The sequence below is a fragment of the Betta splendens genome, chromosome 21 (genome assembly GCF_900634795.4).
Source record: "Betta splendens chromosome 21, fBetSpl5.4, whole genome shotgun sequence".
Taxonomy (NCBI): Eukaryota; Metazoa; Chordata; class Actinopteri; order Anabantiformes; family Osphronemidae; genus Betta; species Betta splendens.
In genome coordinates, this window is record NC_040899.1 from 6,810,685 (window position 1) to 6,838,455 (window position 27,771).

Genomic DNA, 27,771 nt, shown 5'->3' on the forward strand with positions numbered 1-27,771 from the left:
CACTCCGTCCTGGACGAAAGATGCTGCTAAACGCGCTCACTGGGCTCCGGTGAAGAGACTGCGTTGCCCGGAGAAAGAGACGAAGAAGAGGCCAACAGGTGGTGGTTTGCGGACACTCCGCACTGTTGCGCACACGGCTTCCAGCGCGCGCGGCCACGATGCCGTTACCGTCCGGCGCCCTGTTACTGCTGGCGGCTCTGTGCTCAGGCGTGGGCCTCACGGGAGCGGAGGTAAGTGGACCGACAGCGCGTTTGGCGCTAACGCGTTTGCGGTTGCGTTCATATGGGGTTTGCGCCTGAACTGTGTTCGGGTAATTTGAAGAAGTGAAGTCGGCGAATGGAGGATTCTCAGGCATCCAGTTGAGCGCGAGGAGTTTAACACTGTCAGACTGAACGATCATGGAAATGAGTTGACTCCTTTCACATACACAGTCATGCAGATATACAATATGTAATCGATCTCCTGCTTCACTTTTGATGTGTGATAGCGGCCTGAAGAGATGCTTCTCCACCCATCATCCATCAGTGTTGTGCTAAACGACGCGTTTGTGCTTGTTCCACGTGCTTGTAGGTTGTGAGTCTGTGCTGTTTTGTGTGACAAGCCTTAGGTCTCTTCGAGCAGGCTCATTTCTGCACCGCCACAGTAAAGGCTGTTGTCTGCTCGGACCTCAGCCTCCGTCTGCGCCGTAGGAGAGGGTGGAGCACACAGGAGCCTTCAGTAGCTGGAGCGTGTGTCCTGTGTGTGTGGGTAGCTGTTTAGAGAGAGAGGGAGGGAGAGAGAGAGAGAGGGAGGGAGAGAGAGAGAGAGTTCTGCTTTATTAACCTGCTCATTATACTTTTAGCAATCATGAACAAATAAGAAACAGAAAGACTGACCTCAAAGTCACACTGATGATGATGGTTTTGTAGCTACTCCCACTGATGGTCACCGTGTCTGAAGTTAATGGACAACAGTCCTACTTGGACTTCCGCAAATATTTATCTGGCAAAATATTTCACTAAATAGCCCGAGAGGAGATTTGGTAACATCCAGATACTGTAAACAGATTAAAATCAGATAATAAAAACATTTGTTAGTGAAAAACGCCATAAGAATCTCTTAATGGACCTTTTGTTAAAATCTAGTCATCTTAAGTAATGCTGTGATTTAAACAGTCATTCTAAAGGCGGGTGCAGCAAACCCTGGTGATCTGTGTAAACGATGAGGAGCTTTTAATCAGATTTGCACAAAAACATCAGCTCAGGGCTGCTGTGTCATAAACATCCTATAAATATGTGTGTTTTTTTTGTCCTCTTCCTGAGCTGGAACCGGGGCTTCATCACGTCTGCTTAAACGCAGCGTGAGGCTGAGGGGGCGTTCAGCTGGCTGAACATCTTGTCACTGATCGGATGACAGTAAAACTCTCGTGACTCATCATCTGTGCTTTTGTGTTTTGCTTTGGCATACTTTCCCACCCACCAGTGGGAGGTCCAGAACCGAGGTCCAGACGGTGCTATACCGGCGCCATCGTCCATCCACAGCGTTACACTTAACAGTGACACAGAAGCTACGAGACCAAATGCACTTGTTGTTCCTCCGTGACCACCTACTGTATGCTTGGCTGGAATTCACAATGGACCTCAGTGTTTATCTCCTCTTCTGTCCACAAACCCAGATGGTGTCTGGGTTATGATGTAAAAATGCATAAATAACAGAAGCGTGTCTTCATCCTCACTATTTAAAATGCAGCAACGATCTAAAACTTGATGCCGGCGGAGTTTTGATCCCATTTTTCACCACATCATCCGACAGTACATTTCTCCATTGTTTATATCATGCAAACAGAGGAGTTTCTCTCCCTTGGCGGTCATTTAATCTGCTCAGTGAGTCATTAGTAGTTCCTAAAGGACCGTGAGGAGGAGGAAGGGCAGATTAGTAGATTCCTGGAGAGTGCTGTGTGTGGGAGGCTGCATGGAGGGACTGGGGAAAGAGGAGCTCCCCAGCGCTGCCAGGTTCTCGATGTTCCCAGACAGGGGGAACCACCACCACTGTTAATCTGCGTACAGGCCTGAGGAATGTGTTTGCATTGTCCGCTGGAAGCTGCGGATCAGCGTCGCCCCTCGATTTGCGGCCTGTGGCTCGCTGGAGGCCCGATCCCGGGGACCACCCTCCTCTCGAACACCCCCCTGCAGAGACAGCAGCTGCCGCTGTCGCCGCGTGGCCACCAGTGGAGCGGTGCGCCCGAGGAACGCTCAACCTGCCCGACCCCTGACCCCTGACCCCGGCCTTGTAAAAATGCCTACATTTGGAAGGGTTGTGACGGGTCTGTCCCTGTGTTTTGACAGAGATAATTCCTCCCCGACCTTGATGCTCAAGTGGTGTGGCAGGTATGCCCCACTTTCCACCCGCGTGTGTGTGTTCGCTGTCAGTGCCAAGCGGCGAGAGGATTAGACGGAGGTTAAACACGGCAAAGCCCTCTCAGTTCCCTGTGGTCCAGGGATCACGAGAAGCATTTCATTCAGATTTGACACAGCTGCGTGTTCCTGCTTCTTTGGTCCCGTAGCATCAGTCTCCAGGGGACCGCTCGCTTTCCCAAGGTGCTTTGCTACGGTGCGAACGCAATCCAGCCATTAAACTGTGAAATTGGTGAGTCATAAATGTCATCCGCGGTTTGGATGGAGATGGTGTAACGGATATATCTGTCTGTCAGGGAAGTGGGAGGTGGAGAATGATGGGACGGGACGTCTGAGCCCCAGAAGTGGAGAATTGTGCGTCACAGCCAAAGGCGACGCCGCGTAGCAAGTTTCTCTCATTGTCTCGTTCCCCAGCTCACGACTCTGACCCAACTGTCGGTTGATGGATGATGTTGACATTTGGCTGATTTCGACTTCAGCTGTTCCGTCTGCCAGCGCTTGGCAGCGCGTCTCTGTGACTTCATGGCAACGCTCACAAATACAACTTTGGGGTGTTTGACTCTGTTCATGTGACATATACAGGACTGTAGGCTGTGGCTCTGGGTGTGTGTGGAGCCTGATAGTGGACTAGCTCTACATGGGAGCATCTGATGATGGGTTTTTATGGGCTTAGATCCCATGAACCTGTTCAAACTTCAAAGACCGTCCATCAGAAGCGTCTGTGGGCTGAGTGGACCTCTGGGTGCAGCAAATTGGCCTGTTGGAGGGAAGTGAAGCTGGGAAATCCTGGTGACTGCTGACTGAGATAGAGCTTGTAAAGAGGCAGAGCACAATTAGAGGAAGTGGCCGTTATAACGGACTCTAATGAGCAGAAGGTCACTGTTCATAGTGTGTCTTTTTAATACGGTGCATTCCTCGCGATGTGACCTGTGGACGGGTCGGTGTCGCTGTGAAGCTCTGGATACGGATCCTGTCTGCTGAATTTATGGGGCGCAGTGTGTGTACTGTACGTTTGTGAGCGCTTTTCACCTCAAGCCCGTTAAATGCACCGTAACTAAAACTGTTTTATGGCATTGGTGCTTTTATTTGACAGAATGACAGAAGCCCATAGTGAGACTTAAAACATGGAGAGAGGAGGGGATGACACACTGCAGCAGAATGAGTCCTGGCTTCAATCAGGCCACAAACGTACAGTAACAGCAACGCAGTGAATGTGTGAATATTGTGACAGGACAGAAAGAACACATGGAACCAGGTCAGAAGGGCATCGGAGAGAAAATGAGCTCATGGGTCGGTTGTTTTACAGCTGATGGGGCTCATGATGCTGGGTCCAGACAGCTCCAGACACTGGTTTACAGTAGGACATTTTCATGATTGGCTCCTGCAACCAGTAAAACCTGTGATGAAGTGGAAGAAGTTCCTTCAGACAGCGGTTTGAATGGGAACAGGACTAAGAGTGGAAATGCAAAAAGTTTAGGTTCCAGAGAAGTCCAAAATGGATTCAGTGAAACGAGACACACCTGGAGAGAAACCGCAGGACATGGACGCGCCATGAACCCACGCGGCCGCCTGCCAACGGGCCGGAGGGGACCAGAACTCAGCCCGGCCGTAACTCAGCCCGTGCATCTGAAGCTCGAAGCCTGAAACCTCGTCTCTTCCTGGAGGAGCAGATGTTAGAGTCATTTCCTCCTCCCGACTGTCCTGTCGAATGCTGTTCTACCGCTGCCTTCTATTTGCCTGCTGGACAATGAGAGCTGTCCATGTAGATGTCATTCTCCTAAAAGAAGTCTCAGTCAGCTCAACGGCCACTTAAGACAAACGTAATCTTCTCTGTGGAAGCACGGCTGCCGGCTGATACGGAGGCAGAGCTGTTGGCGAGGGTTCGCGTCTCTGAGGCCTTCAGGCGGCGGAAAGGTGACTGTGATGCTTGTTAGTGGCAGCGGTCAACAATAGACCTATTCGCCTATTCGTCTATTCGCTCGTTCTGTGCTGGAGCTGCTTTACTCGTTAGTGAGCTCCACACTCGTCGACGTCCAGCGATGTGGAATTTCCTTATCGCTCCTATTCCTACGGCTGTGGATCACATTAAAAGCGCGTTTCTGATGATGGTGATAATTTTACAAGGGGATTTCCTCTCTGTCAACATCAAGCCTTTGTTCAAGAGGATGTGCGGTACGGGCACACACACTCTTCCTGTATATGTGTGTGTGCTCCCAGATGGACGCATTGTGTCACCTACAATAGTGACGCTTCTTTATATAAAAGCCTAACTGAGATCCCAGATGCTTCCGCGTTAACCTGTGTGTGGAGGAGCTCTCTGGCTGCTAAACTATAACAATGCACTTGGAAAACTGGGTTTGTGTGCGAATATTCCGGGTCGGATGTTTTTGGCACGGAGGTCAGAGAGGTCGCTCCCTGTCCTCACGTGCTGACGTTGTTCCCAGATACCGGCGCGAGGCCGGCCCAGCCTCTTCTTGTCTTTGTGAGCATAAAAGGCGAGGAGGAGGCTGAAAGAATGGCTTCCTCAGCGCCACATCCTGTGGCACCGGCCGGCGCGTTGAGGAGGAGCCGCGGGCCGGTCCGAAGTGTCCAGAACGCTGCGCCGGCCGTTCCTCGCAGCGAACAGAGGTCTCCACAAAGCGGCTGTCGCGTTCCACTCTTCACGTCGCCTTGTTGGGGTTTTTTTTGCTCCCTGACGCTGATTTGTGCAACCTCTGTTCTAGATTATAGCACATTCTATTCCCAGTGCATCAAAAGCAACAAAGCTACAAACAAAAGAAGAAAGTGTAGATGTACAGAACTTTCGATTTGGTGTTTGTGTGTACTGGTACTTGGACCGATCCGGTTCCTGTGGGATTTACTGAGGAATGTTTTTCTTCTTCTTTTTTTTTACTGGTGGAACAATTACTGCTCAGATCTGTGATGTGTGCGTAATTGAACAGAGCCCAACACACAAGAGCAGAGTCCAGACAACACTGCTGCTCCCTGTGTAGCCAGACCCCTGGCCTTTTACTCACACAGTAGCCTATCCTGCATTTAATGACTGAAGAATGGGCTTCAGCCCCAACACAGAACCATTGAGGGCAGGATCACACTCAGCTGCTCTTAATTTGTTAACAAGGTAAAAGCACATCCTCACACACAAGAAAGAGGCAAGTGATCAAAAACACGCCTGCTATTCAATACATTTAAACCCATTCAAATGCCCTGAACTTAGGTTAAAGGTCAACAGGATAAGCCCTTCAGGGGTCATGTGACAGGTCAAGAGGGGATGAAAATGGACTAATCTAAAGCAGGAATATTGTTCTGATAATGTCACCTTTCAGTCAGCAACGGCTCCTTGTCTGTTATAAGTTATAAAGTGAACAAGTTATTTAACTGGATGCATCTTGGCTTCAATGTAGCTCTCCGTGCGTTTTCTCAGCATAGAGTGATTAAAAATTGAAGATGAGCCAGTTTAACGCGCACACACACACACACACACACACACACACACACACACACACACACACACACACACACACACACACACACACACACACACACACACACACACACACAGCAGAGCCTGAGAAATGGTCTAAAACAATTTTCCCATTTGCTGAGTTAATTTTGCATCTGAGCATTCCTCTGTGGACATGACAGCCGTTTCCATAGTTACAGTATGTTCATAACCCATTCAAAACCTTTGCTGCTCTGTCCTCTGTTGGCCATGTATGGTTTGACTGGATACTTACCAACCTGTAATCTCTGTGTTGGGACGCTAAAGTGCAAGATCAAACTGAAACTGGTCTATTTGTTTCCTACATTAACTACGTGGGCGTTTTTGTGTATTTTATTCACAAGTTTAAGTGAAGCCGTATTTCACATGTTCTCATATTTTAGATTTTTCCCCAGAAACGCTTGTAATAAAATGATCTCATAAGTTTTTCACAATGTCTGGTATTGATTTCTTAGCTTACGTGCAGTTTGTATTTGTGCGTGTGTTTTTCATCACATGCTCGTTGTTTGGAGACGTTATTTAGGCCTGTGTGTGTGTGTGTGTGTGTGTGTGTGTGTGTGTGTGTGTGTGTGTGTGTGTGTGTGTGTGTGTGTGTGTGTGTGTGTGAGAGAGAGAGCTGTGAGAACATTCCCTGCATCTGCTTTTAGTTCCAGAAGCCCTGAATAATTTTGACTGTGGTGTACAGTAGATGAATACCTGCTGCCTGCAGCCAGAACAGGACGTGTTTAACATCAAGTTGGCAAGTTGGTCTCAGTAAAAAAGTTCAAAACAGGAAACACTCTACTTAAGCCTGTTTTATTGTTCAATGTACATAGAATATGCCTCTGGGTGAACAAATCTGGACTTAATCCTGAGTTCATGTGGAGAATCAATGTGTCTGATTTTTATTATGAGAAATAATAGTTTTAAGCCGTGAAGGAGTGATTTTATCTGTTTCTGCAATAAGTATTGTACAAAGGTTGAACATCAGAGAAAACTACATTGTGGTTCATTAGAGTTTGATGTAAAGCAAATTTTCTGTAAATAATACTGTTAAATTATCTGAATCTATCTGAATATGTAACTTGTCCAGCTCAGCCTCAGTCAGACAAAACTCAAGCTCCTTTACACAGCGAGCTGAGCAGGAGTCCCAGTCTTCCAAGTATGGCAGTCAGACAGAGCTCTCCTCCTCCACATCTATTTTCTCATCCCAGACGCTCAGTACCAGAGAAGGCCAGGAATGTCAGAGCAGAACAGATCAAACCGGAGCGGCCTGGAAAAAGCCACAGACCCGTCCTATCGGACTGCTCATCTCCATTATTCTACTGCGTGTGGCTGAGGAGTAGCATAGTTGACCTGTGATCACCAATTAACATTCGCCACCACAGAGCTGTAAAAGGTCATACGGATCTCATGCAGTCTTAATTACTGTTACCGGTGGTAACAGCTAGTGTTCCTGTGGGTTTCCGACTTCATGGTCTTGCTCTCATCACCGCTCGCTCTGTTACTGTCCAGTTCAGTGTTAATGAAGCTTTGCTAAGTGGGCTTCATCTGGAGTGAAACCATCGTAATGGTTTCCATATGGAATCCATGAGCCACGGTCTCGTCTGTGTGTAGTGACTTACACAAATTAAACATCTGCTGGAAATTGGCTGTGAATGAGACGGATCTCATTGGATGTCTTATAATGACAGCGCTGTACTGGGAATGGCCTTAAAACCTCTGTGATCTGGAACTGAGGCAGGAATTCCATAACAGAGGACCTCCACTTGTTTCACCAGAACTCACTCAACACATAAAAACAACACCGATGTTTATCTGAGAGCTCGTGAATACGCTCAGTTTAGCAGAATTGCATAATATTTACTGGTGGGGCACTGAGCCTGAATCTCATCGGACGTCATTACGAGTAATTAAATCAGCCAACTTATAATCAACACAAACAGCCAGATGCAACAGTATGTCTTACTTGTGTATTTCTTTATGTGGAGACACTTTGGTCAAGACGTTAGACCTCAGAGTTTTTACGAGCTTTATTGCAAAACACCGTGATCTGGATACTTTCCAGCAAGTATAACGTGTTTTTATAAGTGATGCCATAAATCCGAGTAGTGAGACCAAGATATTTACATTAGTGCATCCTCAGCCTGTCAAGTTGCGTCAACTTGTGGATCCAATTTTTTTTTAAAGGCACTACTGGGTTTGGCACCAGAGTCTCATAGCGCTCGCTCTGGCTCTTCAAGGCCACGACACCGGAGGAAAACCCAACTAAGCCAGGGTTATTCAAAGACTAACTTTACAGTGAGAAGATGTATCTTTGAAAAAAGGTGAAGTTATGGTCTGTACATCCTCTGTCAGACTTGGTACTGTATGATGACATGGGCATGGATGCAATACATGAAGGTGTAACTGCTCCTAGCACTGGTTAATTAGTTCCGTTGGAACCACAGTTGCTTTATTTGTTTGAGTGTATATCAAATGGCAAACACTCCCTCGCGCATCTCAAGGATACCTGAGGGATTTGTGAGACGCTTCAATGGGAGTGCGGGGTTATGGCAGGAATGTTCTGGGAATGTGGGGCTGTTTTGAGGAAGCGTCTGTTGATGACGTTCGCCAGATGTTCCTTGTGATCTGTCATTTCCCTTAACATGAAGGGACAGATACGGGAAAGCGTTTACAGCTGTTGTAAATGTACAGTCAGAGTGAAATCTGCCCTGATGGGAAGATGTCTGCCCCCATGTGGTGGTGATCAGTACTCACATCTGGGCACTGTTCTTGCACAAACGGCATGATTCACATAAAACATTTCGGAAAACACGACGGCCGTGTTTGGAAGGCGACGGCACTGCGCTAGGAGGGAATTTGCCCACTTTGGCAATAACAACAGGCACAGTGAGTCATAGAGCCACAGAAAGCAGGCAAACAGTGACTTTGCCCCGCAGGCTGCAAAGAAACAAGCCTCTGTGTAGGTGTGAGAAACTCGAGCCCCCTCAGAAGAATCGAGGACCTATTTGTTGCCGTTCTGATCCAATTCTAGCAGCCAAGTGGGATTTGTGTTACCAACAGGATGTTTGGAGCTGCATCTGTTGCAGCGGAGGTGCCCTCCATCACCTTTGTGACAATAGACCAACATAGCGAAGGCCTGTGAACGTGCCACAGATTCTTACGCCCACTCTGTCCTCTGCCGTTGCTATTTTATGCTCCTATTCCAGATTTTGTCAAAGCAAACGTCCAGGCCCGTGTTTTCCTGCCGGACCCGGCGTCACTAAACAATCACACACACTGTTGATAAGGCAGCGCCGGGCACGGTGGCCATTCAATGTAAACACTGGCTCATACAGTACGTCATATTGATTCTTCACAGTCTGGAGACATCCAGACCTGCCATCCATGCTCAGGAATGACATAAACACTGTCTGCTGCAGAGTGTTACTGGATCTCATACAAGTTCTCCAGAGCCCCGTGACTCAGCGGCCACTGTATGTTCATATATTCACAGTAGATCAACAGTGATCAGCGAGGAGCCTCAGGGTTCTGTTCGGTGTGTTTGCTCTGGGGAGGATCAGGATGTTTGGGCAGAGTAACCTCATCTCCATCACCTTTGTTCCCCACATTCTGGAGCTAGAACAAGCTCACGTGCACTCACCATGCATACGGTTTGTGCGGTACTACCAGTTTATGCACGTGTACTGGATTTCATCAACCCTTATAAATGCTCCGGTGGTTTGTAAAGCTGGATAGTGAAGGCCCTCATCCTACATGCCTCAGTACCTGTGCGATAAGGCCTCTTAAGATCCTGCTGGTTCCAGACACCACTTCAGACACACTGAGGCTGCAGATGGCGGTTGACTTTTTGCCATAGCTCCCATCTGGTGTTTGGGTTAATGTTGATGCATAACAGACCCTGAAGAAAAACAAATGAGGGAAATTAAAAAAAGGAAAATAATCACTCAGATCTATCTGCAGAAAGACCTTACACATAAGTGCGAGCAGCGTCCTCAGCCTGCTTCAATTCCCTTGTCGTGCCATTAAACACAGGAATGTCGGCTCACTTAAGTTCAAGTGTTAAGTTGTGTTTATTCGTTTCTGAGACAGAGAGCAACAGGTTAATGGGGCTGTGATTTCCATGACTATAAACATTACTGTACAGTATGTTCCCTCATTGAATTACTGCGCTTTTGTCTCCTGTGGGGAATTGTCATAATAAAATCTGGTTGTTTCAGCCTTGGGAACTCTTATTACCCATCAGGTTTGCCTTAATTAAAGACACATGTGCTTCATTCTCAGTCAATATTGCTTTTCCTCTGATCGCTAATCTGATCTGAAGCAGGTGTTCCTGAGGAATTAAGAAGCCACAAGTGAAGGTGAAGGATTTAGATGTACTGGGTGACTGGAAATGATGAAGTGCATCAGGCCACATGTATAGAACGAGTGCAGCGGGACAGGGTGTGAGCCCTGCTCAGAGCCGTCTGGTTCCTGTGGGTTCTTATTGTTGCTCAGGTAAACTGAAGAGGACTGTGTGTAACATCTAATCCCTCAATCATAAAAAAACAGCATTAGAAGAAGACAGTATGAGACGTTGAATTTAGCAAGTTAAGAACAGATCTTGTTGAGTGGTAATGGAACTATTTATTTATTATGTGTGTGAGAATGAGAGACAGATACGGGGAACTATTTGTGGCAAGTGTAGGTGTGTGCTCTCTGTTCAAGGCCCCGACAGCTTCTTGGCTTGACGCCTTGCACGTGAGCCTAGCAACAGCTGGAGGACGGAGCATGGAGGGAAAAGAGCCCAGCAACGAAGCAAAACAGAGCCAAGGCAGTGCAGGCCAGTTCCCAGGCTCCGGCCTCTGGAGACCCCAGAGAAAAGGAAGCAGGAGGAGGGGGGGGTCGGCTATGGGGTGGTGGGAGTGCCCAAACCAGCTGTGGTGAGGCTCTGTCTGCAAGTAGTACAGTATACATGCCTTTTTACAGTAAAACCTACAGTAAAAAAGAACAAGTAGAGTTCTTTTGTATGAGGATGCAAACCCTCTCCACAACAGATGATCTGTAACTATGTCATTTAAATTTACTAATGCTGCGGCTTCAGCTTAAAACTTGCGTGAACGTCCAGTTTCTTCCACATTTGAGTCTTCCTTTACTTTGGTCGTGTTATCGCTATCGAAGTGAAAGCCCCGCTCGCTGTTTGCTGATGTACAGTGTCAGTGAAAAGCTGACGAATGATCTATGGATCTGTTGCGAGCAGGTCACTGGCACGATGGACGACGCCGAGCAGGTGCTGGCTGGAAAGACCAGCTTTAATTCAGCTTATTCGGCTTATTGTCCTGTAATGTTTGGACCCAGACGATGTCTCACATGTTTTATGTTCATCTCCATTCACAGGGTTGTGGGGCATCATGTGGAAAGTGTGACTGCAGCGGTGTAAAGGGAACAAAGGTGAGACTTCTACTTGCGCTTACATTATTTGTCACTGTCAGCTGGTACTTGTGTTTCACTTCATCACCGTAGCAGGACATGATGCTCACAGTGTTCTGACTAATGAGGTCAGCTCAGTGGGGCAAACTGGGTCTGGGTCTGGGGAGAAAAGCAGCGTATAAGGAGAAAAAAAGGAAAGCAAGCATCTATTTGAATTGGAGCATGGATATGTGTAATAATGGCTCAGCTATATGAGACCACTACAGAATTTTCTTCCAGGACACCAGTCAGGCCCTTCATAGCTCATTTCAGTAGCCAAACATTCAACTTACCCATAAAAACAAATAGACTCACTTTGTTTAGTGGAGGTCGGATAATTCAGAGTAACTGTGTTCTGAAAGTTGCTGAAAGGCACCAAATCAGGCTCTCCTGAGCGTTGCTTCTACAGTATAGATGTCACATCATAAAGTTCTCATGCATCTCATAACTTTAGGATACTTCAGATGTGTTTGTCCAGAATAATTTGAGTTGGATACAGTGTGTGGTTCTCATGGAGCGGAAATCAATCAGAAAATACAAGTTTGGCTCCTCACTTATTCACATGAGTCAAGTTTTCCACATCACCTTTCAATAGTGGAGCTCAACTCTTACTCATGATATAATGCTGGGGCGGCACGGTGGTGCGGTGGGTAGCACTGTCGTCTCACAGCAAGAAGGTTCTGGGTTCGATTCCCGGAGGCGACCCTGGCGCCTTTCTGTGTGGAGTTTGCACGTTCTCCCCGTGCTTGCGTGGGTTCTCCCCGGGTTCTCCGGCTTCCTCCCACAGTCCAAAGACGTGCATTAGGTTGATTGGCCTCTCTCCATTGCCCGTAGGTGTGAGTGTGTGAGTGAATGCTTGTCTGTCTATGTGTTGCCCTGCGATGGACTGGCGACCAGGGTGTACCCTGCCTCTCGCCCGTAGCCAGCTGGGTTAGGCTCCAGCACCCCGTGACCCCGCACTAGGGAGTAAGCGGTTAAGAAAATGGATGGATGGATATAATGCTGCCATCTAGTGGTTCATAGTGATACACACCATGATAAGTAATGCAGGAGAATTTATCATGACCAAACATTGAACATTGAAAAATAATGTGTATTTTTAAATGAATTAATATGTACATACAGTAACACTGATAAGAATTATGTGCAGAATATTGTTTTTCTGTTTGTTAATATAGAATATTTCATATGAGTATTAATCTGACTTTGTGCGTCCCAGGGTGAGAGAGGATTTCCTGGTCTTCAAGGTAACATGGGTTTCCCAGGAATGCAGGGACCCGAGGGCCCTCCGGGTTCAATGGGCCCTAAGGTCAGTAGACACCATCCTGTCTTTTTGTAGATACCTGATAGTCACTATGAATGAAGAGTGGGGTGGTTTTTGTCTTTTTAGGGTGATATTGGTGAGACTGGGACCCCTGGATTGAAAGGAGTGAGGGTGAGTAACTAAGCATTAACGTAGTGTATAACCTGATTTGTTATGGAGAGTTCATCACCTGTGCTAAAGCTGTTGTACCAATCTTGCAGGGTCCTCCCGGTATTCCAGGTTTTCCAGGAAACCCAGGCCTACCGGTTAGTGCCTGTGATCTGTCAGCATGTCCGGATTTTTGAATTTAGGTTTATTGTTTTCAGGGACAAATTAAACTGGATCTTGTGACAATGTAGTATCAAGTGACCTGTGCCTTCTAATTTTAGGGGCTTAATGGAAACGATGGACCACCAGGTGCACCAGGTATCCCAGGATGCAATGGGACCAAAGTAAGGCACAAATCAAAAGCTCAGAGCAGATCCTGATATTGATACTGACCCTGACATTTTTATTCATCTATTTTCTATTACTCTTCTGACAGTGGTTAATGTGTGTTACAGGGAGAAAGAGGAAGGGATGGACCTTCTGGCTTTCCTGGTCTTCAAGGACCACCTGTAAGTCTATCATCACTAATATTACAGAGCCAGCACGTCACTGAGCAGCACATGTTTCAGTTATTGCCACATGATAATTATAACCACTATATGCTGCATATAAAGACCTTTTTACACTCTCCATTCTTCTCAGGGAATGCCTGGAATTCCTGGAATGAAGGTCAGCTGAAATGAATAAAGTTTTAATAAAGAATATTTACAATGCACCAATATGTACCAAATAATGTGTATTTTTCATTCTGTAGGGGGACCCTGGTGGTGTGATTGGGGTTGTTCCCCTGAAAGGTGACAAAGGATTCCCTGGCACACCTGGATATCCTGTAAGTGCTTTTGTGTGTGTGTGTGTGTGTGTGTGTGTGTGTGTGTGTGTGTGTGTGTGTGTGTAAACAGACAAAGTAAAGTGATGTAGGTGTTAATTTCTTAATATAAAGACACACACCTTTTTTCTCTCCCAGGGATCTCGTGGACCTCCTGGAAATATGGGACCTACAGGACCCCCGGGATTTCAAGGACCCAAAGTGAGTAACTCTTACTTACTAGGAATTCTATGGTTCTATAGAAATTTAAAACTCAAATGAACTGTATTGCAAACAGTCTTTACACACCATTTATGAATTATGGTATTAGTTAATTGAATTGGTATTATTATGGTATTGTTTTGTCTAATTGGATCACTGTGCTTGACAGGGTGATGCAGGACCCCCTGGCCCACCTGGAGAAAAGGTAAGACTGACCTCCTGTATATTTTACTATAGGGCCAAGTCCAATATGTGTAGACTTAACAATTAATTTCAGGTTTTTGAAGCTTTCTTATCTTCCTTGTAGGGTGACCGCCTGTCCTTTATGGAACAGAAAGGAGATAAGGTTAGAATTTTATTTTATTTCTATTCTGTCTGCAGAAAAGTTGTCACAGTTAACACTTTAAAGCTACAGTAGTTGTAGCACATCATGACTTAGTATTGTTCTGTTTTTTTCTTCATACTGCATAGTTGTACTCCAGGTACACATTCTGTCTGGTGACAACTATAAGTTTCCAAAATTTCAGGGTGATCGAGGATTTCGTGGCCCCCCTGGCCCACCCGGACCAGGACCATCGGATGTAGGAGGACCAACTGTCACAGTGATAGGACCTCCGGTATATTTATACCTATTTATAATTTGATCATTTTGATACATTTTGTAAATTTCCTTTAATGACTCTGTGTTTTTATTCGTAAAGGGAGAAAGAGGATCTAAAGGAGATAAGGGTGATAAAGTAAGTATTTTACTTCAAGTGTTGTTATATATGATTTACTGTAAGCACTGTTAGCTGTTTGTTGACTTTTCTGAAATATTTGAATTCTTTTGCAGGGCTACTGCTACGGTGTCAAAGGAGAAATAGGTCCACCAGGACCAAAAGTAAGTGACAAAAATATAAGTGAAGTATATACAACAGTCAATATACAATATACAACAGTCAACAATATACATTTAACAGATAAATTAAGAAAATAATGCAAATATTTCAAAATACCATAGAAATTTGTTTTTTCTAATAGACATATATTACGCATAGGCTTTATCGTGTTTAAATTGAGCCTTTGAACTTTGAGGTTTTATAGATTTGTTTCTGTGATTTCGTAGGGCAAACCTGGCAAGGACGGCGAAATTGGCCCAAAGGTAACAATACTTGAGTGTAATAACAGCCTACTCTTCTGTAGTAAAAAATACTACATGTAAAGCTCTACTGCATTTATTCATACAGGGACAAAAAGGCTATTATGGGGTTCCTGGCTTGCCTGGTCTTGAGGTAATTAAATTAGTTACCTTTTTAGTTAATACATCTTTTTATTCAAGGCTTTAATTAGAAAATTGTTATGGAGGTTTGATGGTTTTCGTTTTATTGTTCCCAGGGTGAAAAGGGAGAGAGAGGACCACCGGGTCATGTAAGCTGTCTCTTCTTTTGAATACTATGTTACACTACTTTCTTTCTCTCTTTCTCTCTTTCTCTCTTCTTTCTCTCGGAGCATCTAATAAATCAAATGTGGTTATGAATGCAAAGGAAAAAAATCAATTTAAAAGACTTGAAAACAGTAGACTAGTGAAAAAACAAGCAAAGACTTCCTGTCTAAATCCTAGAATAAAACAGAAACCAGTTTTGCACCCAGTGTTATATCCTCTGAACTGTGCACAAAATGCTTTCTGCTGCTCTCAAAATAACATAAATATATTTAGGTTTTGCTCATGTCCCTTCAGGGGATCTGTACTTCACACCTGACACGAAAAGGATTATTTCTAAAAACTACCACCAGATGTCAGCACATGTTTGTTTAGTTAATGTGGAAAAAGAAATAGATGACCTTTTTTTTACTGAACATGAAATCTAAATCACTGTGACTGTGATAATGTTTAAAGGGGCAGTACAGCATACTTGTAACTAACTATTAAAGTTAGAGTTAAACAAAACTTCAACCTGTTTTAAAATTTCTACCATTGCTCTTTTTGTAAATGATGAGTATGATTATATAATTTTAGGGTACTGGTCCCCCTGGTGCTCCTGGACCTTCTGGTTACCCTGGATCCAAAGGAGAAAAGGGTAAGTAAGGCCACAGATCTGTATGCCTTGATATTTTTGTATTCTATGTGGACACATGTACAATAAAAACCATCATTATTTTTACTTCTTATTCAATAGGTTTTCCTGGACCTCAAGGAGAGGCCGGTCCACCAGGTAAAAGGACAGACCGACTAACTGACCAGCCAGCCGAACTACCAAACACTGACTTTATTTTTCATCTTGTTTTTCAGGACGGTTCATTGAAGGACCTCGTGGAGAGAAGGGTCAGAAAGGAGAATCTGGAGAGAAAGGAGACAGAGGTTTAGAAGGAGAGTCCCTTGTTGGACCTCCAGGACAACCAGGAGACCTTGGACCCCCTGGTCCACCAGGGCCCCCTCGTATGTCCTATTTATGTGTCAATACTGCAAATATTAAAATAATGAACAAAAGTCTATATGTACATACTATGTGTTAATATATGTATTGTGTGTTAATATTTGTGTGTGCGTGCTGCCACATTGCTTTACAGCTGACCCCGGATGTAACATTACGAAAGGGCCACCTGGTCCTCCAGGGTTACAAGGGGAAGTGGGACAGAAAGGTAACAATGACACCTGTCATTACCAATCATTATAAGTAGTTTATTAATTACTGTAATAGTCTTGAGCACTGGTTTAGCCTCCCCTAGATGAATATTTTTGAACTGACTTTAGTGTATTTTCGTTTAGGTAACAAAGGCGATACTTGTTTTGACTGCAACGGTTTCCCGGAACCTGGATTACCTGGTCCCAAGGGGTCAAAAGGAGAGCAGGGTAAGTCCATATGTTATAGTGTTGTGTTGTGTTGTGTTGTGTAAGTTGACATCTAAAGGGGTCTTTTTTTGGTGGAAACTGAGTTTCAGCAACAGAGTTGCTGAACTCAGCACTTTACAGTAGGCAATGTCCAAGATCAGATATTTATCCATTTTATTTTATTAACACATATTAACTATTCAACCGACTAAGGATTAACAATGTCCATTTTAAATTGGCAGGCCCTCCTGGGCTAGTGGGAAGCAAGGGAGACAAAGGCCAACCTGGTTTTCCTGGACAACCTGGAAAACCTGTGAGTCCAATAATTTCATACATTTTTGACATTTTGAAGCTATTAGATTAGTGTATATTTGTAGTTTTGTTGAGAAAGATTTACCAATATCAAAATAAATATTACAATATATGATTTTTTTAAAAATATATATAATATGTGGGCATAATTCACTTTTTGCCTGTGTGCAGGGTTCGGCAGGTAGTCCAGGTTTAAGGGGGAATCCTGGCGCTGTTGGTGAGCCAGGGGACATTTTCATAGCTCCTGGTCTGAAGGGAGATAAAGGTCTTCCTGGTCCTGATGGTTCACCAGGGAGACCAGGTCTGGATGGACAGCCAGGGAGAGATGGCCACCCTGGTGTACCCGGCCTTAAAGGAGAACCTGTAAGTGTGTGTGGGTCAGTTGTGTAATAAGGTAATATTTTGGGAGGTCCACCATTCAGTCACAAGCCAGAAATGATTGAACCGCTTGTCAAATGCCTATATACTCTGGCTTTTTGCCCATTTCTTTCTGTTTCTGCAATCACCCTTTTTTACTCTCCCATTTAGGCCAAAGAGGGCATCAAAGGTGAGCGTGGACCAGATGGAGATCCTGGTCGTATTGGACCCCCAGGAGAGAGGGGTCCCCCTGGACAGCCAGGCTTTGGTCGCCCAGGAGAGCCTGGCGAGAAAGGCAGTCAAGGCAGACCAGGAACACCTGGTTCTCCTGGAAAACCAGGTAGGCATTGTAAATTACATATTTGTTATGGTATGGTAGGTCATCATTTGACAATAAAGGGAGAAAAAACAAGTTAAAATCACAATCTGGAGAACAGTTCATATTTGATTTTCAAATTGTGTCTGCCAGGTACAAAAGGTGAGCCTGGAGAAGGTCAGAGCATTCCTGGGCCTCAAGGTGAACCTGGACCACCAGGAGTGGCTGGAATTCCTGGAGCTCCAGGTGAGCAAGTCCTTTGCTTAATTAAATTCATTTAACTTAAAGTGTTACCTTCTTGGGTTAAAAAATAATTTATATAAATACCTCAAAAACGTATTGTCAAGGTGCAAATACTGTATGCTATAAGATATGAAATTTTTACATGCTCGTTTAACATCCTACATGATGATGACTACAGGTATCCGAGGTCTGCCGGGAGATCAAGGCTTGCCAGGTTTTCCTGGAGAGAAGGGTGAACAAGGACCTTCTGGAATTGGATTTCCAGGCCCAACTGGTCCTAAAGGTGATTTACTCTATGTGGTCTCTTATACTTCCTACCAAACATGCATCACAGATATTGCGTACATATTTACACCCCAAAATTATGTTTCCAGGAATAAGTGGAATTCCAGGAGCACCAGGATTACCAGGGGAACGAGGAGCACCTGGGCATGATGGTTTGACTGGACATACTGGTCCACCTGGACAAAAAGTATGTATTTGCTTAAATTTGTACATCATAATTAATTTCAATACAATTCTGTATTGAAAGATGTAGTAGTCCCACTGCTTTACTGTCAAACAACAACAGTATCATATCATGTATTGTATGAACATTGTATGGACACATACAGTACAAAACACTAATATTTTGCAGGGTGAACCAGGACGGGGTCTCCCAGGTCCAAAAGGGTCTCAGGGCCTCCCAGGAGTTACTGGATTCAAAGGAGAAAAAGGTAGTAGTGGACCACCTGGAGTTCCTGGACGAGAAGGCCAGACAGGACCACCAGGACCTCAGGGAATCAAAGGTACTACAGGATTTTTGTATAAGCTTCATTTTTAATTTAGTGAATTTTATTGTAAAATGTCTATTACCTGTCACAAACACAATACTATATAATATATTTTCTTTTTTAGGTGATGTGGGACCCCCAGGACTGCCAGGTAATGTTGGCTCACCAGGTCCACCAGGAAAAGGTGCTCCCGGACCCCAGGGACCACAAGGACCAGCTGGAGAGCCTGGACCACAAGGTGAGCACAAACACAGCACTCCTCCAACTCAAAATGTCAGCTGTGAGAGTGTTATACGTGCATTTTTGCTTACTTGAATATATCAGTATAGCATTAATGCAATGGATGTGTACATGCTGGACAGGTAGGGAAGGTGTAAAGGGAGAAAAGGGCTTTCCTGGTGTTCCTGGTTCGGACATGCCAGGACCTCAGGGAGAAAAAGGAACGCAAGGCTTCCCAGGACCCCCAGGCACTAAAGGACAGCCAGGGCCACCAGGGTTATCAGGCAGGGATGGACTTCCTGGTAAACAAGGTAAGATGACAAAGTGTCAGTCTTTTCTGCAGGTATGACATATTTTTTATATTTTTGTTATTTAACTCCATGTTTTGTGTGTTTGATAGGCTCCAAAGGTGAAATGGGGGTCATGGGAACACCAGGAGTCCCAGGATTTCCCGGACCACCAGGTACAGCTGGTTCTCCAGGACTGAGAGGTAAGGGTGATTATACAGTAGTAAACCTTTTAAATACATTCTTATAGTGTTTAATTTTTTAAATAATAATTTGTTTTTTTCTAACTTTTGCTCCCAGGTGATCCTGGTGTTACTGGACCAAGAGGCAATTTTGGAGAACCTGGACCTAAAGGAGAGAGAGGAGAACAGGGTCTTCCAGGACCTGATGGGAACCTGACTAACGTTGATATGGAACACATGAAGGGAGATAAAGGGGATCTTGGAAAACCAGGTAAATAATTTTTAAATAAATAAATAAATTTTCTTTCTGTAAAATGACTGTTAAGAAAATATATCAACGTTCTTACTGAGTCTTTGTTAAATTCCACCTTTCTATTAGGTGAACAAGGTGCCACTGGAGAACGGGGTTATGTTGGAGAAGAAGGAAAACCTGGATTAAAAGGCAAAGATGGAGCGCCAGGACTACCAGGACATCCAGGTAATTCACCTGACCATGGAAACAGGATTCTAAAATACGTTGAAAATTACAGCGTATTTAGACTTAATGTCATCTCTGTTTATTTTACTTGTTATAAGAAAATATTTTGTTTTTATCCAAATGATGCTTGGCAGGTGATAAAGGAGACCCTGGTCTTGCTGGAGACCCTGGTGTTATGGGACCACCCGGACCAAAGGGCAGTGTAGGGGAGATGGGAATACCAGGTAAAAAACACCCAAATACCACACACACATTTTAGTGTAATGTTAACCAGTGTACCTGTCTGTGCACAGAGCTTTGTGTACTACAAACATGACATTCACTCCTGTAGAGGAGATGCTGAAATCTGTATTTATGTGAAATATTGTAACTGTACCACATTTCATACACACATAATCCTGCTTGTGTGTGCATTTATACAGGCCAGGTTGGTCCAAAGGGTAGCAAAGGTAACAGTGGTACACCAGGGCATCCTGGATTTAAAGGGGATCATGGACAGAAAGGAGATAGTGGAGCACCTGGTGAGCCAGGTATTGGGTTGCCAGGAGTTCCTGGAGAAAAGGTACACCTTTGTCTAACTTAGTTTGACTCAACTTTGTGCCAAATGTTTGTGCCAAATTGGAAGTTGAAACTTGACAGCTTAGCATGACAGACATGTTGATTTCTAATGAGTTTAAACAACACAACACTGGTCAAAATTCAGTTGTCAAAACTCTACTGCTCTCACAGGGCCAGAAGGGCCTTTCAGGATCCCCAGGAGTACAAGGAGAAAAAGGTCAGAAGGGATATGAGGGTATGCCTGGCAAGCCTGGATTGCAAGGCTCCAAAGGAGATCAAGGAAGCACTGGATATCCTGGTAAGAGTTTGGCATTACCTACAGTATAGCATTCATGTTTGTTGTTACTCCAAGTAACATAATGTGATGAGGGTTTTTATGTGTCCATCACAGGTGAATCAGGTAGACCAGGTGACAGAGGGATTCCTGGGCTTCCTGGATCTCCAGGAGAACCTGGTCGTGAAGGCCAGCCTGGTAAGCAACTGACCATTTTTTTCATGTAGTGATGGGCATTATTAAATTAGACACACATTAGACATTCACCTGTCCCAAGCAAGCATTATAACTAGCTTTGATACACTGTATTAAATATTGTTAAACCTCTTTTCTAGGTGAACATGGCATGCAGGGACCTCCTGGCCTTCCTGGGGTAAAGGGAGAGGCTGGAGTGGATGGTATCCCTGGATCCTCAGGGGAACGAGGTGAACCAGGTAAGTGTTTGAGGAGAATACTGTACACCGTGTCATTTTGTTGTGTCTCAAGACATTGGAGAAATTCATTTACTTCTTTTTAGGTTTACCTGGTCGAAGCTTCCCTGGGCCGGCAGGAGGAACAGGTAGCAAAGGTGAGGTCCACTCCATCACTGCTGCATGTCTTAATCATTAGCTCATAGTGTTCAACTTGGCTTTGCTTTCTCTTTGCAGGTGACAAAGGTAGTCCAGGCTTCCCTGGCACTCCAGGCCACCCAGGTGTCCCTGGTACCAAAGGTGACAAAGGACTTCCAGGCCTGCAGGGACCACAGGGGAAGACTGGAGAAATAGGGATCCCAGGCGCTTCTCTGGAGGGCCCTAAAGGAGAGAGAGGAGAAACAGGACAACCTGGAGAAGCAGGTACTGTGAACATAATGAGCACATAAACACAAATGAACAATGTAGAAATACTTGCACTTAATATCCTGTGTTTTTCTTTAATAAATATAATCTCATTGTTTTAATCAATCAGGATCCAGAGGAACACCAGGATTGCCTGGTGTGCCAGGTAGAGAGGGCCAAAAGGGGGACAAAGGAGACCAGGGCTGGCCTGGATTCCAGGGGGAGACAGGACGTAAGGGTGACCCTGGAACCTCTGGACCTCCGGTATGTGATACAGTTGTTTTTCTTTACTGTCAATGACACCATTTAAAGTGCTGATTATTTATATGTGTTTATGATGGTGTTTGTTTTAGGGAGAAACTGGTCTTCCAGGTATCGAGGGACAGAAAGGGGAGACGGGAATACAGGGTGTCCCTGGCTTCCCAGGTGAGTATATCTGTGTGTGTGTGTGTGTGTGTGTGTGTGTGTGTGTGTGTGTGTGTGTGTGTGTGTGTGTGTGTGTGCGTGTGCGTGAGAGAAACTATTTCTGTGTATGCATATGCGTACTGTATGAACAGATTAAACACACTACATGTATGACTACACCAGGTACAAAGGGTCCTGTTGGCAACATTGGATTCAAGGGAGAAGTTGGAGACAGAGGATTCTCAGGAGAGAAGGGTAATAACATATATAAATGTAAAAAATATCAGTCCCACCAACTTCCTAACAAGTCATTATTTTTATTGGTGTTTTCGATACTGTACCTGCATATTTCAGGTCATGAAGGGCCTCCTGGTCCACCTGGTCCCCATACCTTTACTAAGGGAGACATTGGACCCCATGGAGTTCCAGGTTTTCCAGGTCCTCAGGGGCCAGCAGGTTTTCCCGGAGAGAAAGGACAGCAAGGTAATAATCTAAAAATGTATGAACCCACTTAATCTAAGGTATTGCTAGAAAAAATAAACAATTAATAAACAATGAATGAATTAAATGTAATTCTCTCTCACACCAGCATTTAAATACAAAGAAAATGTAATTAATGTAATAAAAAAAATTATTATGCAATATTGTTTTTTATATATGTATATTATTTCACAATAATCTATTTATGATGTTTCCTCAGTATGCTTCATCATTTTTGTTACTTTTTTACAGGTTTGACAGGTATTCCTGGACCAAAAGGTGAAGAAGGAATTCCTGGATATCACGGTCAAGCTGGAGCCAAAGGAGAGCCTGGTCCACAGGGGCCACAAGGTCAGAGGCATCCTAAACAAAGCTCTAATATTTAGTTAGTTTCTTTCCTGTTTAGAAATTATTACTGTAGTTACTCTGTGTCTTTAGGACCCAGAGGTCACCCTGGCCCTCCGGGACCTGATGGTGTTCCTGGTCAAGTCGGTCCACCTGGACCCTCTTCCATGGATCATGGATTCCTTGTAACTCGTCACAGCCAATCTGTCGATGTTCCACTTTGTCCCCATGGAACCTCACTCATATATGATGGCTACTCTCTGCTCTATGTACAAGGCAACGAACGATCCCATGGACAGGACCTAGGTGAGAAATATAACATCATAAAAGAAACAAAAGATTAACAATGCAGTGGCATGGATAAAAAACCCTACCCTTGTGGCTTGTTTCTTTTAGGTACGGCCGGCAGCTGTCTAAGGAAATTCAGCCCCATGCCATTCCTATTCTGTAACATCAACAACGTGTGCAATTTTGCATCCCGTAATGATTATTCCTACTGGCTCACATCCCCGGAACCCATGCCCATGAGCATGGCACCCGTCACTGGTGAAAGCATCAAGCCTTTCATCAGCAGGTATGCTAGTACTACTGCTCATACTGTATGGCTTTGTTTTGGGTCTGTAATACTTTATTTACACTCACTTCATGTTCCCATCTCAGATGTGCTGTATGTGAGGCTCCAGCCATGGTGATAGCAGTTCACAGTCAGACCATCATGATCCCTGCGTGTCCCCACGGCTGGGCCTCTCTGTGGATTGGCTACTCTTTTGTCATGGTAAGATGTAAAAGATGGGCTTTGATGAGAGTGAAATTTCTTAAACGTGAAACACATCAAACATCTGACAATATCCTTAATTTGCGGAAATAAAAACATTTATATAATATAAACACATTATAAATCATAAACAAATAAAACAAATGATATGTGCCTTTGCAGCACACAAGCGCTGGGGCCGAGGGTTCGGGCCAGGCTCTGGCCTCTCCTGGTTCGTGCCTGGAGGAATTCCGTAGCGCTCCTTTCATCGAGTGCCACGGACGTGGAACTTGCAACTATTATGCCAACTCATACAGCTTCTGGCTCGCCACCATCGAAGACGACGGCATGTTTACGTAAGACAGTTAAATTGACTTCACCTGAATTTGTTGGGTGTGGATTCAGGTAAAACTGTGTAACCACGCCCGGTCACAGCCTGATGGTAATTGTCTTTGTCTTTGCAGGAAACCCGTCCCAACAACGCTAAAAGCAGGCAACCTCCGAACCCACATAAGTCGCTGCCAGGTGTGCATGAAGAGGACATAAATCCCAACACCACAGTGTAACATGCAAGTTACAGCACATGGCTTTACTCCCTGTTTCCAACGGATGGTGCTATTTCCCTGCATGTTTGAATGGAGAAGGGCAGAGACACGTTTCTGCAGAACAGCCAGAAATCGAACATGACATTGCAGAACGCAGAGACTGAGCGGCTTTTGCTACATGCAGAACTAACATTATCACAATGTGTCTCTAAAAGTGTGGCGCCCAGTTTACCACTGCACTGAGTTCATGCCCCCTAAACCGGTAAACTGGTGTTCATTCTGAGGAGTATTTTGTGTAAGTCAGGTGCTATTGAATTTTACTTATCTGCCTTATTTCATTTTCATTCCCTATAAGTGCCACACCGTACCATATATATAGCTACATTAGTATTGTAGACTTTCACACCGTATAACTTGTACTAATGTAAAGGGCGGGACTTACCACTGGTTACAAAAGCTTGTTATTTGTTAGATCACAATATGTTGCCACCACAGATATATATCAATCACACCTTTGTAAATATAATTCTTTCCTCTCTAACACCAGTCAACATACTCTCCTCAGGTTACCAGTCGGTTACATTGTGTGTTTTAGGTCAAACTTTATTTATAAGATTTACATTTTAAGTTGGACTTGGAGTGTTTCTGCAGATTTCTTCAATCCTAAGACAATATTTCAACGTCTGACAACCAGTGCCTTACTAACCTACAGAACAACACTGAAATAGCATCAGCAGGTGTGAGTGTGCATGTGTGTGTGTACATTTGAGCTGACTGAAGGTGGAATGAGTGTATTTGTTGTAACGTTTGCTTTAACTATATTGTTGCACAACCCTTGAAATTATCCAAAGCAAACTCACGATAAGACCAAAGAAAAAAGACTTTTCTCCTCCTTTATTATGTCGTGAACCAAATCATTCTACCGTAATTCTCAGTCTCCAACGCAAAGAAATGCGCATGTACATACACTTACACATTACATGTACTTACTTGACTATTCCTGTTTGTGAATTTTTTTAGCTCTCCCTGTTGATTTCATGTCAAATGTAGGATGTTTGAATAGGAGTGATGGCTCATATTATCATGGTTGCACATTTAGGTCAAACACACAGATGAGGAGGGTTGTATTTATAAGTGCCTCTGCAGGTTAAGACGCTTTAAAAGCTGTTAACTAAAGTTTGCATTTTAATACTGTATTTTATCATTCTAAGAGTATGTCTTTGTGTTGATACATATTGAAAACGCAAAAACAACTGAAATATGCAAAGATTTCTACTTTTAAAGTAATGCCAGTTCCTCTACAACTACAAAAACCCTTTTAAGTTTGTGTCCATTAGTTCATATAGTATTGGAAGAATTTGCCTTAAAACAGATCTGAAAGTGATGTTAACTTATTAACGAACAGACCAGAAAAGAAAATACTTTGAGATTTTTTTTCCAGAACCCATACTGTGTCATTCCTGCAATAAAGTGATTTGTAGAATATTCCCAACAGTGAATTTATCATAGTCCTTCTACCTTTCCTTTGTTTCTCTGTAAATCATGAAGTTCTAATGCAGTCAATGCCACAAGAGGGCAGCACCAGCTCAGTTTTATAAGAAAGTTGCTGACTGTGACACGTCAAACCTTTTCGTTTGACTGGTTCACAAACTCCGAGCGCTTTTAGTTTTTACTCACATCGGCTATAACTCCGCCAACAAGAGCTGACCTCAAATCTGTCTTGAACACTAATTTAAGTGCAGCTTCTGCAGCAACACTTCCTCAGCGCGGTGCAGCCACTACCTCAGCACTTCTGCTGGGACTGTGGCCAACAAACCTGTTCACCCCACGAAACACAAACAGATCAATATGCTCCACAGAGAAGCAGATAACCCCTGCTTTCATCTCCATTCTCGTCTTTCATTTATTACCGGAATCCTATCCCTTGTTTCCTCTCTCGTCACCCGACGGAGAAACACGGGGCTTGACCCCTGGCTACCTTCGTAAACATGTCTAATAGGGCCTTGACCCTGGCCAGTGCAGTGTGCTGTAGTTAAACTGGATGGTGAAACACCCTAAAAGACCAAGGGATCAAATGATCACCATGAAGATCATTTGGTGTAATGCTTGAGACGGCTGCAGTGAGGTCAAAGGCTGCATTCACAAACAAGTGGCTGGAGAGAATTCCTGCGCTTATATAAAGGGTAATGTGTAACACAGAGGACAGCTGAAGCGTTGACTGGAAAGTCACCGCAGCTTTGATGTTCTCATGTAATGACTTGAAATAGAACCTTATCTCGCAGGTACAATGCTCACAAACATATGAGGCAATGACACACAACACATTTAAGGTGCTTTTTCATAATTCCAGAGTATGAAGATTCACTTTAGATATTTTAAGGTCAACCATCAATAATACAGTCATCACTAAGTTAAAGTCTGCAGCTTGCTGGCAAATATCATGAATACAAATATATAGTCAACAAAGTTATTTGAAGGGTAGGAGGAATGAATAATAATTGAGAGTAGTGGGGTCAGCTGAGCATGCAAATGATTACTTATCATTTTAATTGTTAACCAGTCACTCACAGCTGCATGAACCTTGCTCAAGCACTGGGGTGGAGCATCATACAATCCTGTGCAACACATTTCCCATTCAAGTAATCATATGGTGTTTGATAATTGGCTCTGTAGTAGCTATAGTAACAGCATGACAACACAAAATGATCGTCACCCCGAAGCTGCCAAAATATAAAATAGATGTATCAGCAGACTGGGAGTAAGCATGTTATATAGAAACACATCGAGCCTCAGTCAATATGAGGCAGCCACTTTAATGTCAGTAACACGCTGGGTCTGTACTGGCTTCAATAAAGTAGCATTCTTTAATAAAGTAACAATAATTCACACATTTTGGGTGAACACAACATTAATTGAACACTAGAGCAGCCTGAAGTAGGACTGCATGGAAACGTTTGCATTCCTGACAATGCAAAAATGTAAAGTGAAAGCTAAACACCAGATTAACAGGGAGAGAAATTGGATATTGATACTGTGTGTGTGTGTGTGTGTGTGTGTGTGTGTGTGTGTGCGTGTGTGCGTGTGTGTGTGTGTGTGTGTGTGTGTGTGTGTGTGTGTGTGTGTGCATGTGTGTGCCCGTATGCCTGTCGAGTGGCTGTAATCTTTGAAAGGTTAATTCCACACTTTGGTCAAACTGTAATTTAAAAACTCTGAAGAGTTCACATATAGCGCGCAGCACTGGTGCCATATGGTCAGGGTCAGCGCCCGACCTTGCTCAGGGGGCTTTGAAGTTCAAAACTTTAACCTTTTCAAGTGTTTTAATCCTATTGGTTCTTTGCCAGTGCTGCTGACTTGAGATATAATTACCTTCAAAGAGCTGAGGTTAAAACTTTAGAGCAACAATGTGTCCATGATGTTCTTTATGCGGGACGCAAGCTGAGTGACTTACGGCTACTTGATCGCTTACTTACACAGTGACGAGTGATGCAACATGCACAAGGTTGTAATGACCAAACTCTGACCCTTGTTGATTTTGCAAAAAGTATGTTATACCACTAATAATAACTTGATTGAGTTACTGTCATTTAATATATCAAGTTTTGCAGAACACGTTACAATTTGGGAACCTGTCAAGAGGTTAGTACGACCCTGACCTTTCTACTCTAGGCCCCCAGTCAAAATGTAACAGAAGCCGTGCACAGGTCCACAAACCGGAGGAGCTTTGTGTGCTGAGGATGAGCCGGCAGTTTAAGCACCTTCACTCTCCCCCACTGATGCCAGCAACGTGCTGATATAAACAGATTAACGTGGACTAACAGCGCAAATTTATTGTTATTAACCACAACGGGCGTCTGAG

General features: G+C 44.2%; 1 protein-coding gene and 1 long non-coding RNA gene across 3 annotated transcripts in view; one reads left to right on the forward strand and one right to left on the reverse strand.

The window, feature by feature from the left end:
* col4a1 (collagen, type IV, alpha 1) lies at nucleotides 1-25,402 on the forward strand. Its single transcript, XM_029136467.3, has 52 exons — nucleotides 1-230; nucleotides 11,254-11,307; nucleotides 12,545-12,634; nucleotides 12,716-12,760; nucleotides 12,850-12,894; nucleotides 13,018-13,080; nucleotides 13,192-13,245; nucleotides 13,379-13,405; nucleotides 13,491-13,565; nucleotides 13,701-13,763; nucleotides 13,933-13,968; nucleotides 14,071-14,109; nucleotides 14,291-14,380; nucleotides 14,465-14,500; nucleotides 14,596-14,643; nucleotides 14,869-14,904; nucleotides 14,990-15,034; nucleotides 15,138-15,170; nucleotides 15,760-15,820; nucleotides 15,920-15,955; nucleotides 16,033-16,179; nucleotides 16,311-16,382; nucleotides 16,510-16,593; nucleotides 16,815-16,885; nucleotides 17,056-17,247; nucleotides 17,413-17,581; nucleotides 17,711-17,803; nucleotides 17,979-18,083; nucleotides 18,175-18,272; nucleotides 18,438-18,588; nucleotides 18,698-18,811; nucleotides 18,936-19,103; nucleotides 19,193-19,282; nucleotides 19,380-19,532; nucleotides 19,641-19,739; nucleotides 19,874-19,963; nucleotides 20,162-20,301; nucleotides 20,469-20,595; nucleotides 20,689-20,769; nucleotides 20,907-21,005; nucleotides 21,089-21,139; nucleotides 21,219-21,404; nucleotides 21,517-21,650; nucleotides 21,740-21,812; nucleotides 21,975-22,046; nucleotides 22,146-22,274; nucleotides 22,524-22,622; nucleotides 22,710-22,922; nucleotides 23,013-23,190; nucleotides 23,277-23,391; nucleotides 23,554-23,726; nucleotides 23,835-25,402. Exons 1-52 carry the CDS (start codon nucleotides 159-161, stop codon nucleotides 23,914-23,916), a joined length of 4,896 nt encoding a protein of 1,631 aa, XP_028992300.1. The 5' UTR covers nucleotides 1-158; the 3' UTR covers nucleotides 23,917-25,402.
* Nucleotides 15,990-27,771, reverse strand: part of LOC121201912 (uncharacterized) — a 13,036-nt gene continuing 1,254 nt past the window's right edge. For both annotated transcript variants that reach the window (XR_008693416.1, XR_008693417.1), the window contains 3 exons: nucleotides 22,133-22,918; nucleotides 21,095-21,362; nucleotides 15,990-19,091 (listed from right to left, as the gene is read on the reverse strand). This is a non-coding gene — a long non-coding RNA (uncharacterized LOC121201912). The remainder of the gene's footprint in view (nucleotides 19,092-21,094; nucleotides 21,363-22,132; nucleotides 22,919-27,771) is intronic.

What these genes read in the sequence shown, in the direction of transcription:
- col4a1 (XM_029136467.3), top strand. Translation starts at nt 159, where the DNA reads ATGCCGTTACCGTCCGGCGCCCTGTTACTGCTGGCGGCTCTGTGCTCA. An exon ending in AAGGAGATAAGGGTGATAAA is followed by an intron (nt 14,501 to 14,595) that starts GTAAGTATTTTA and finishes ATTCTTTTGCAG; the next exon opens with GGCTACTGCTACGGTGTCAA. An exon ending in AGGACTACCAGGACATCCAG is followed by an intron (nt 19,740 to 19,873) that starts GTAATTCACCTG and finishes GATGCTTGGCAG; the next exon opens with GTGATAAAGGAGACCCTGGT.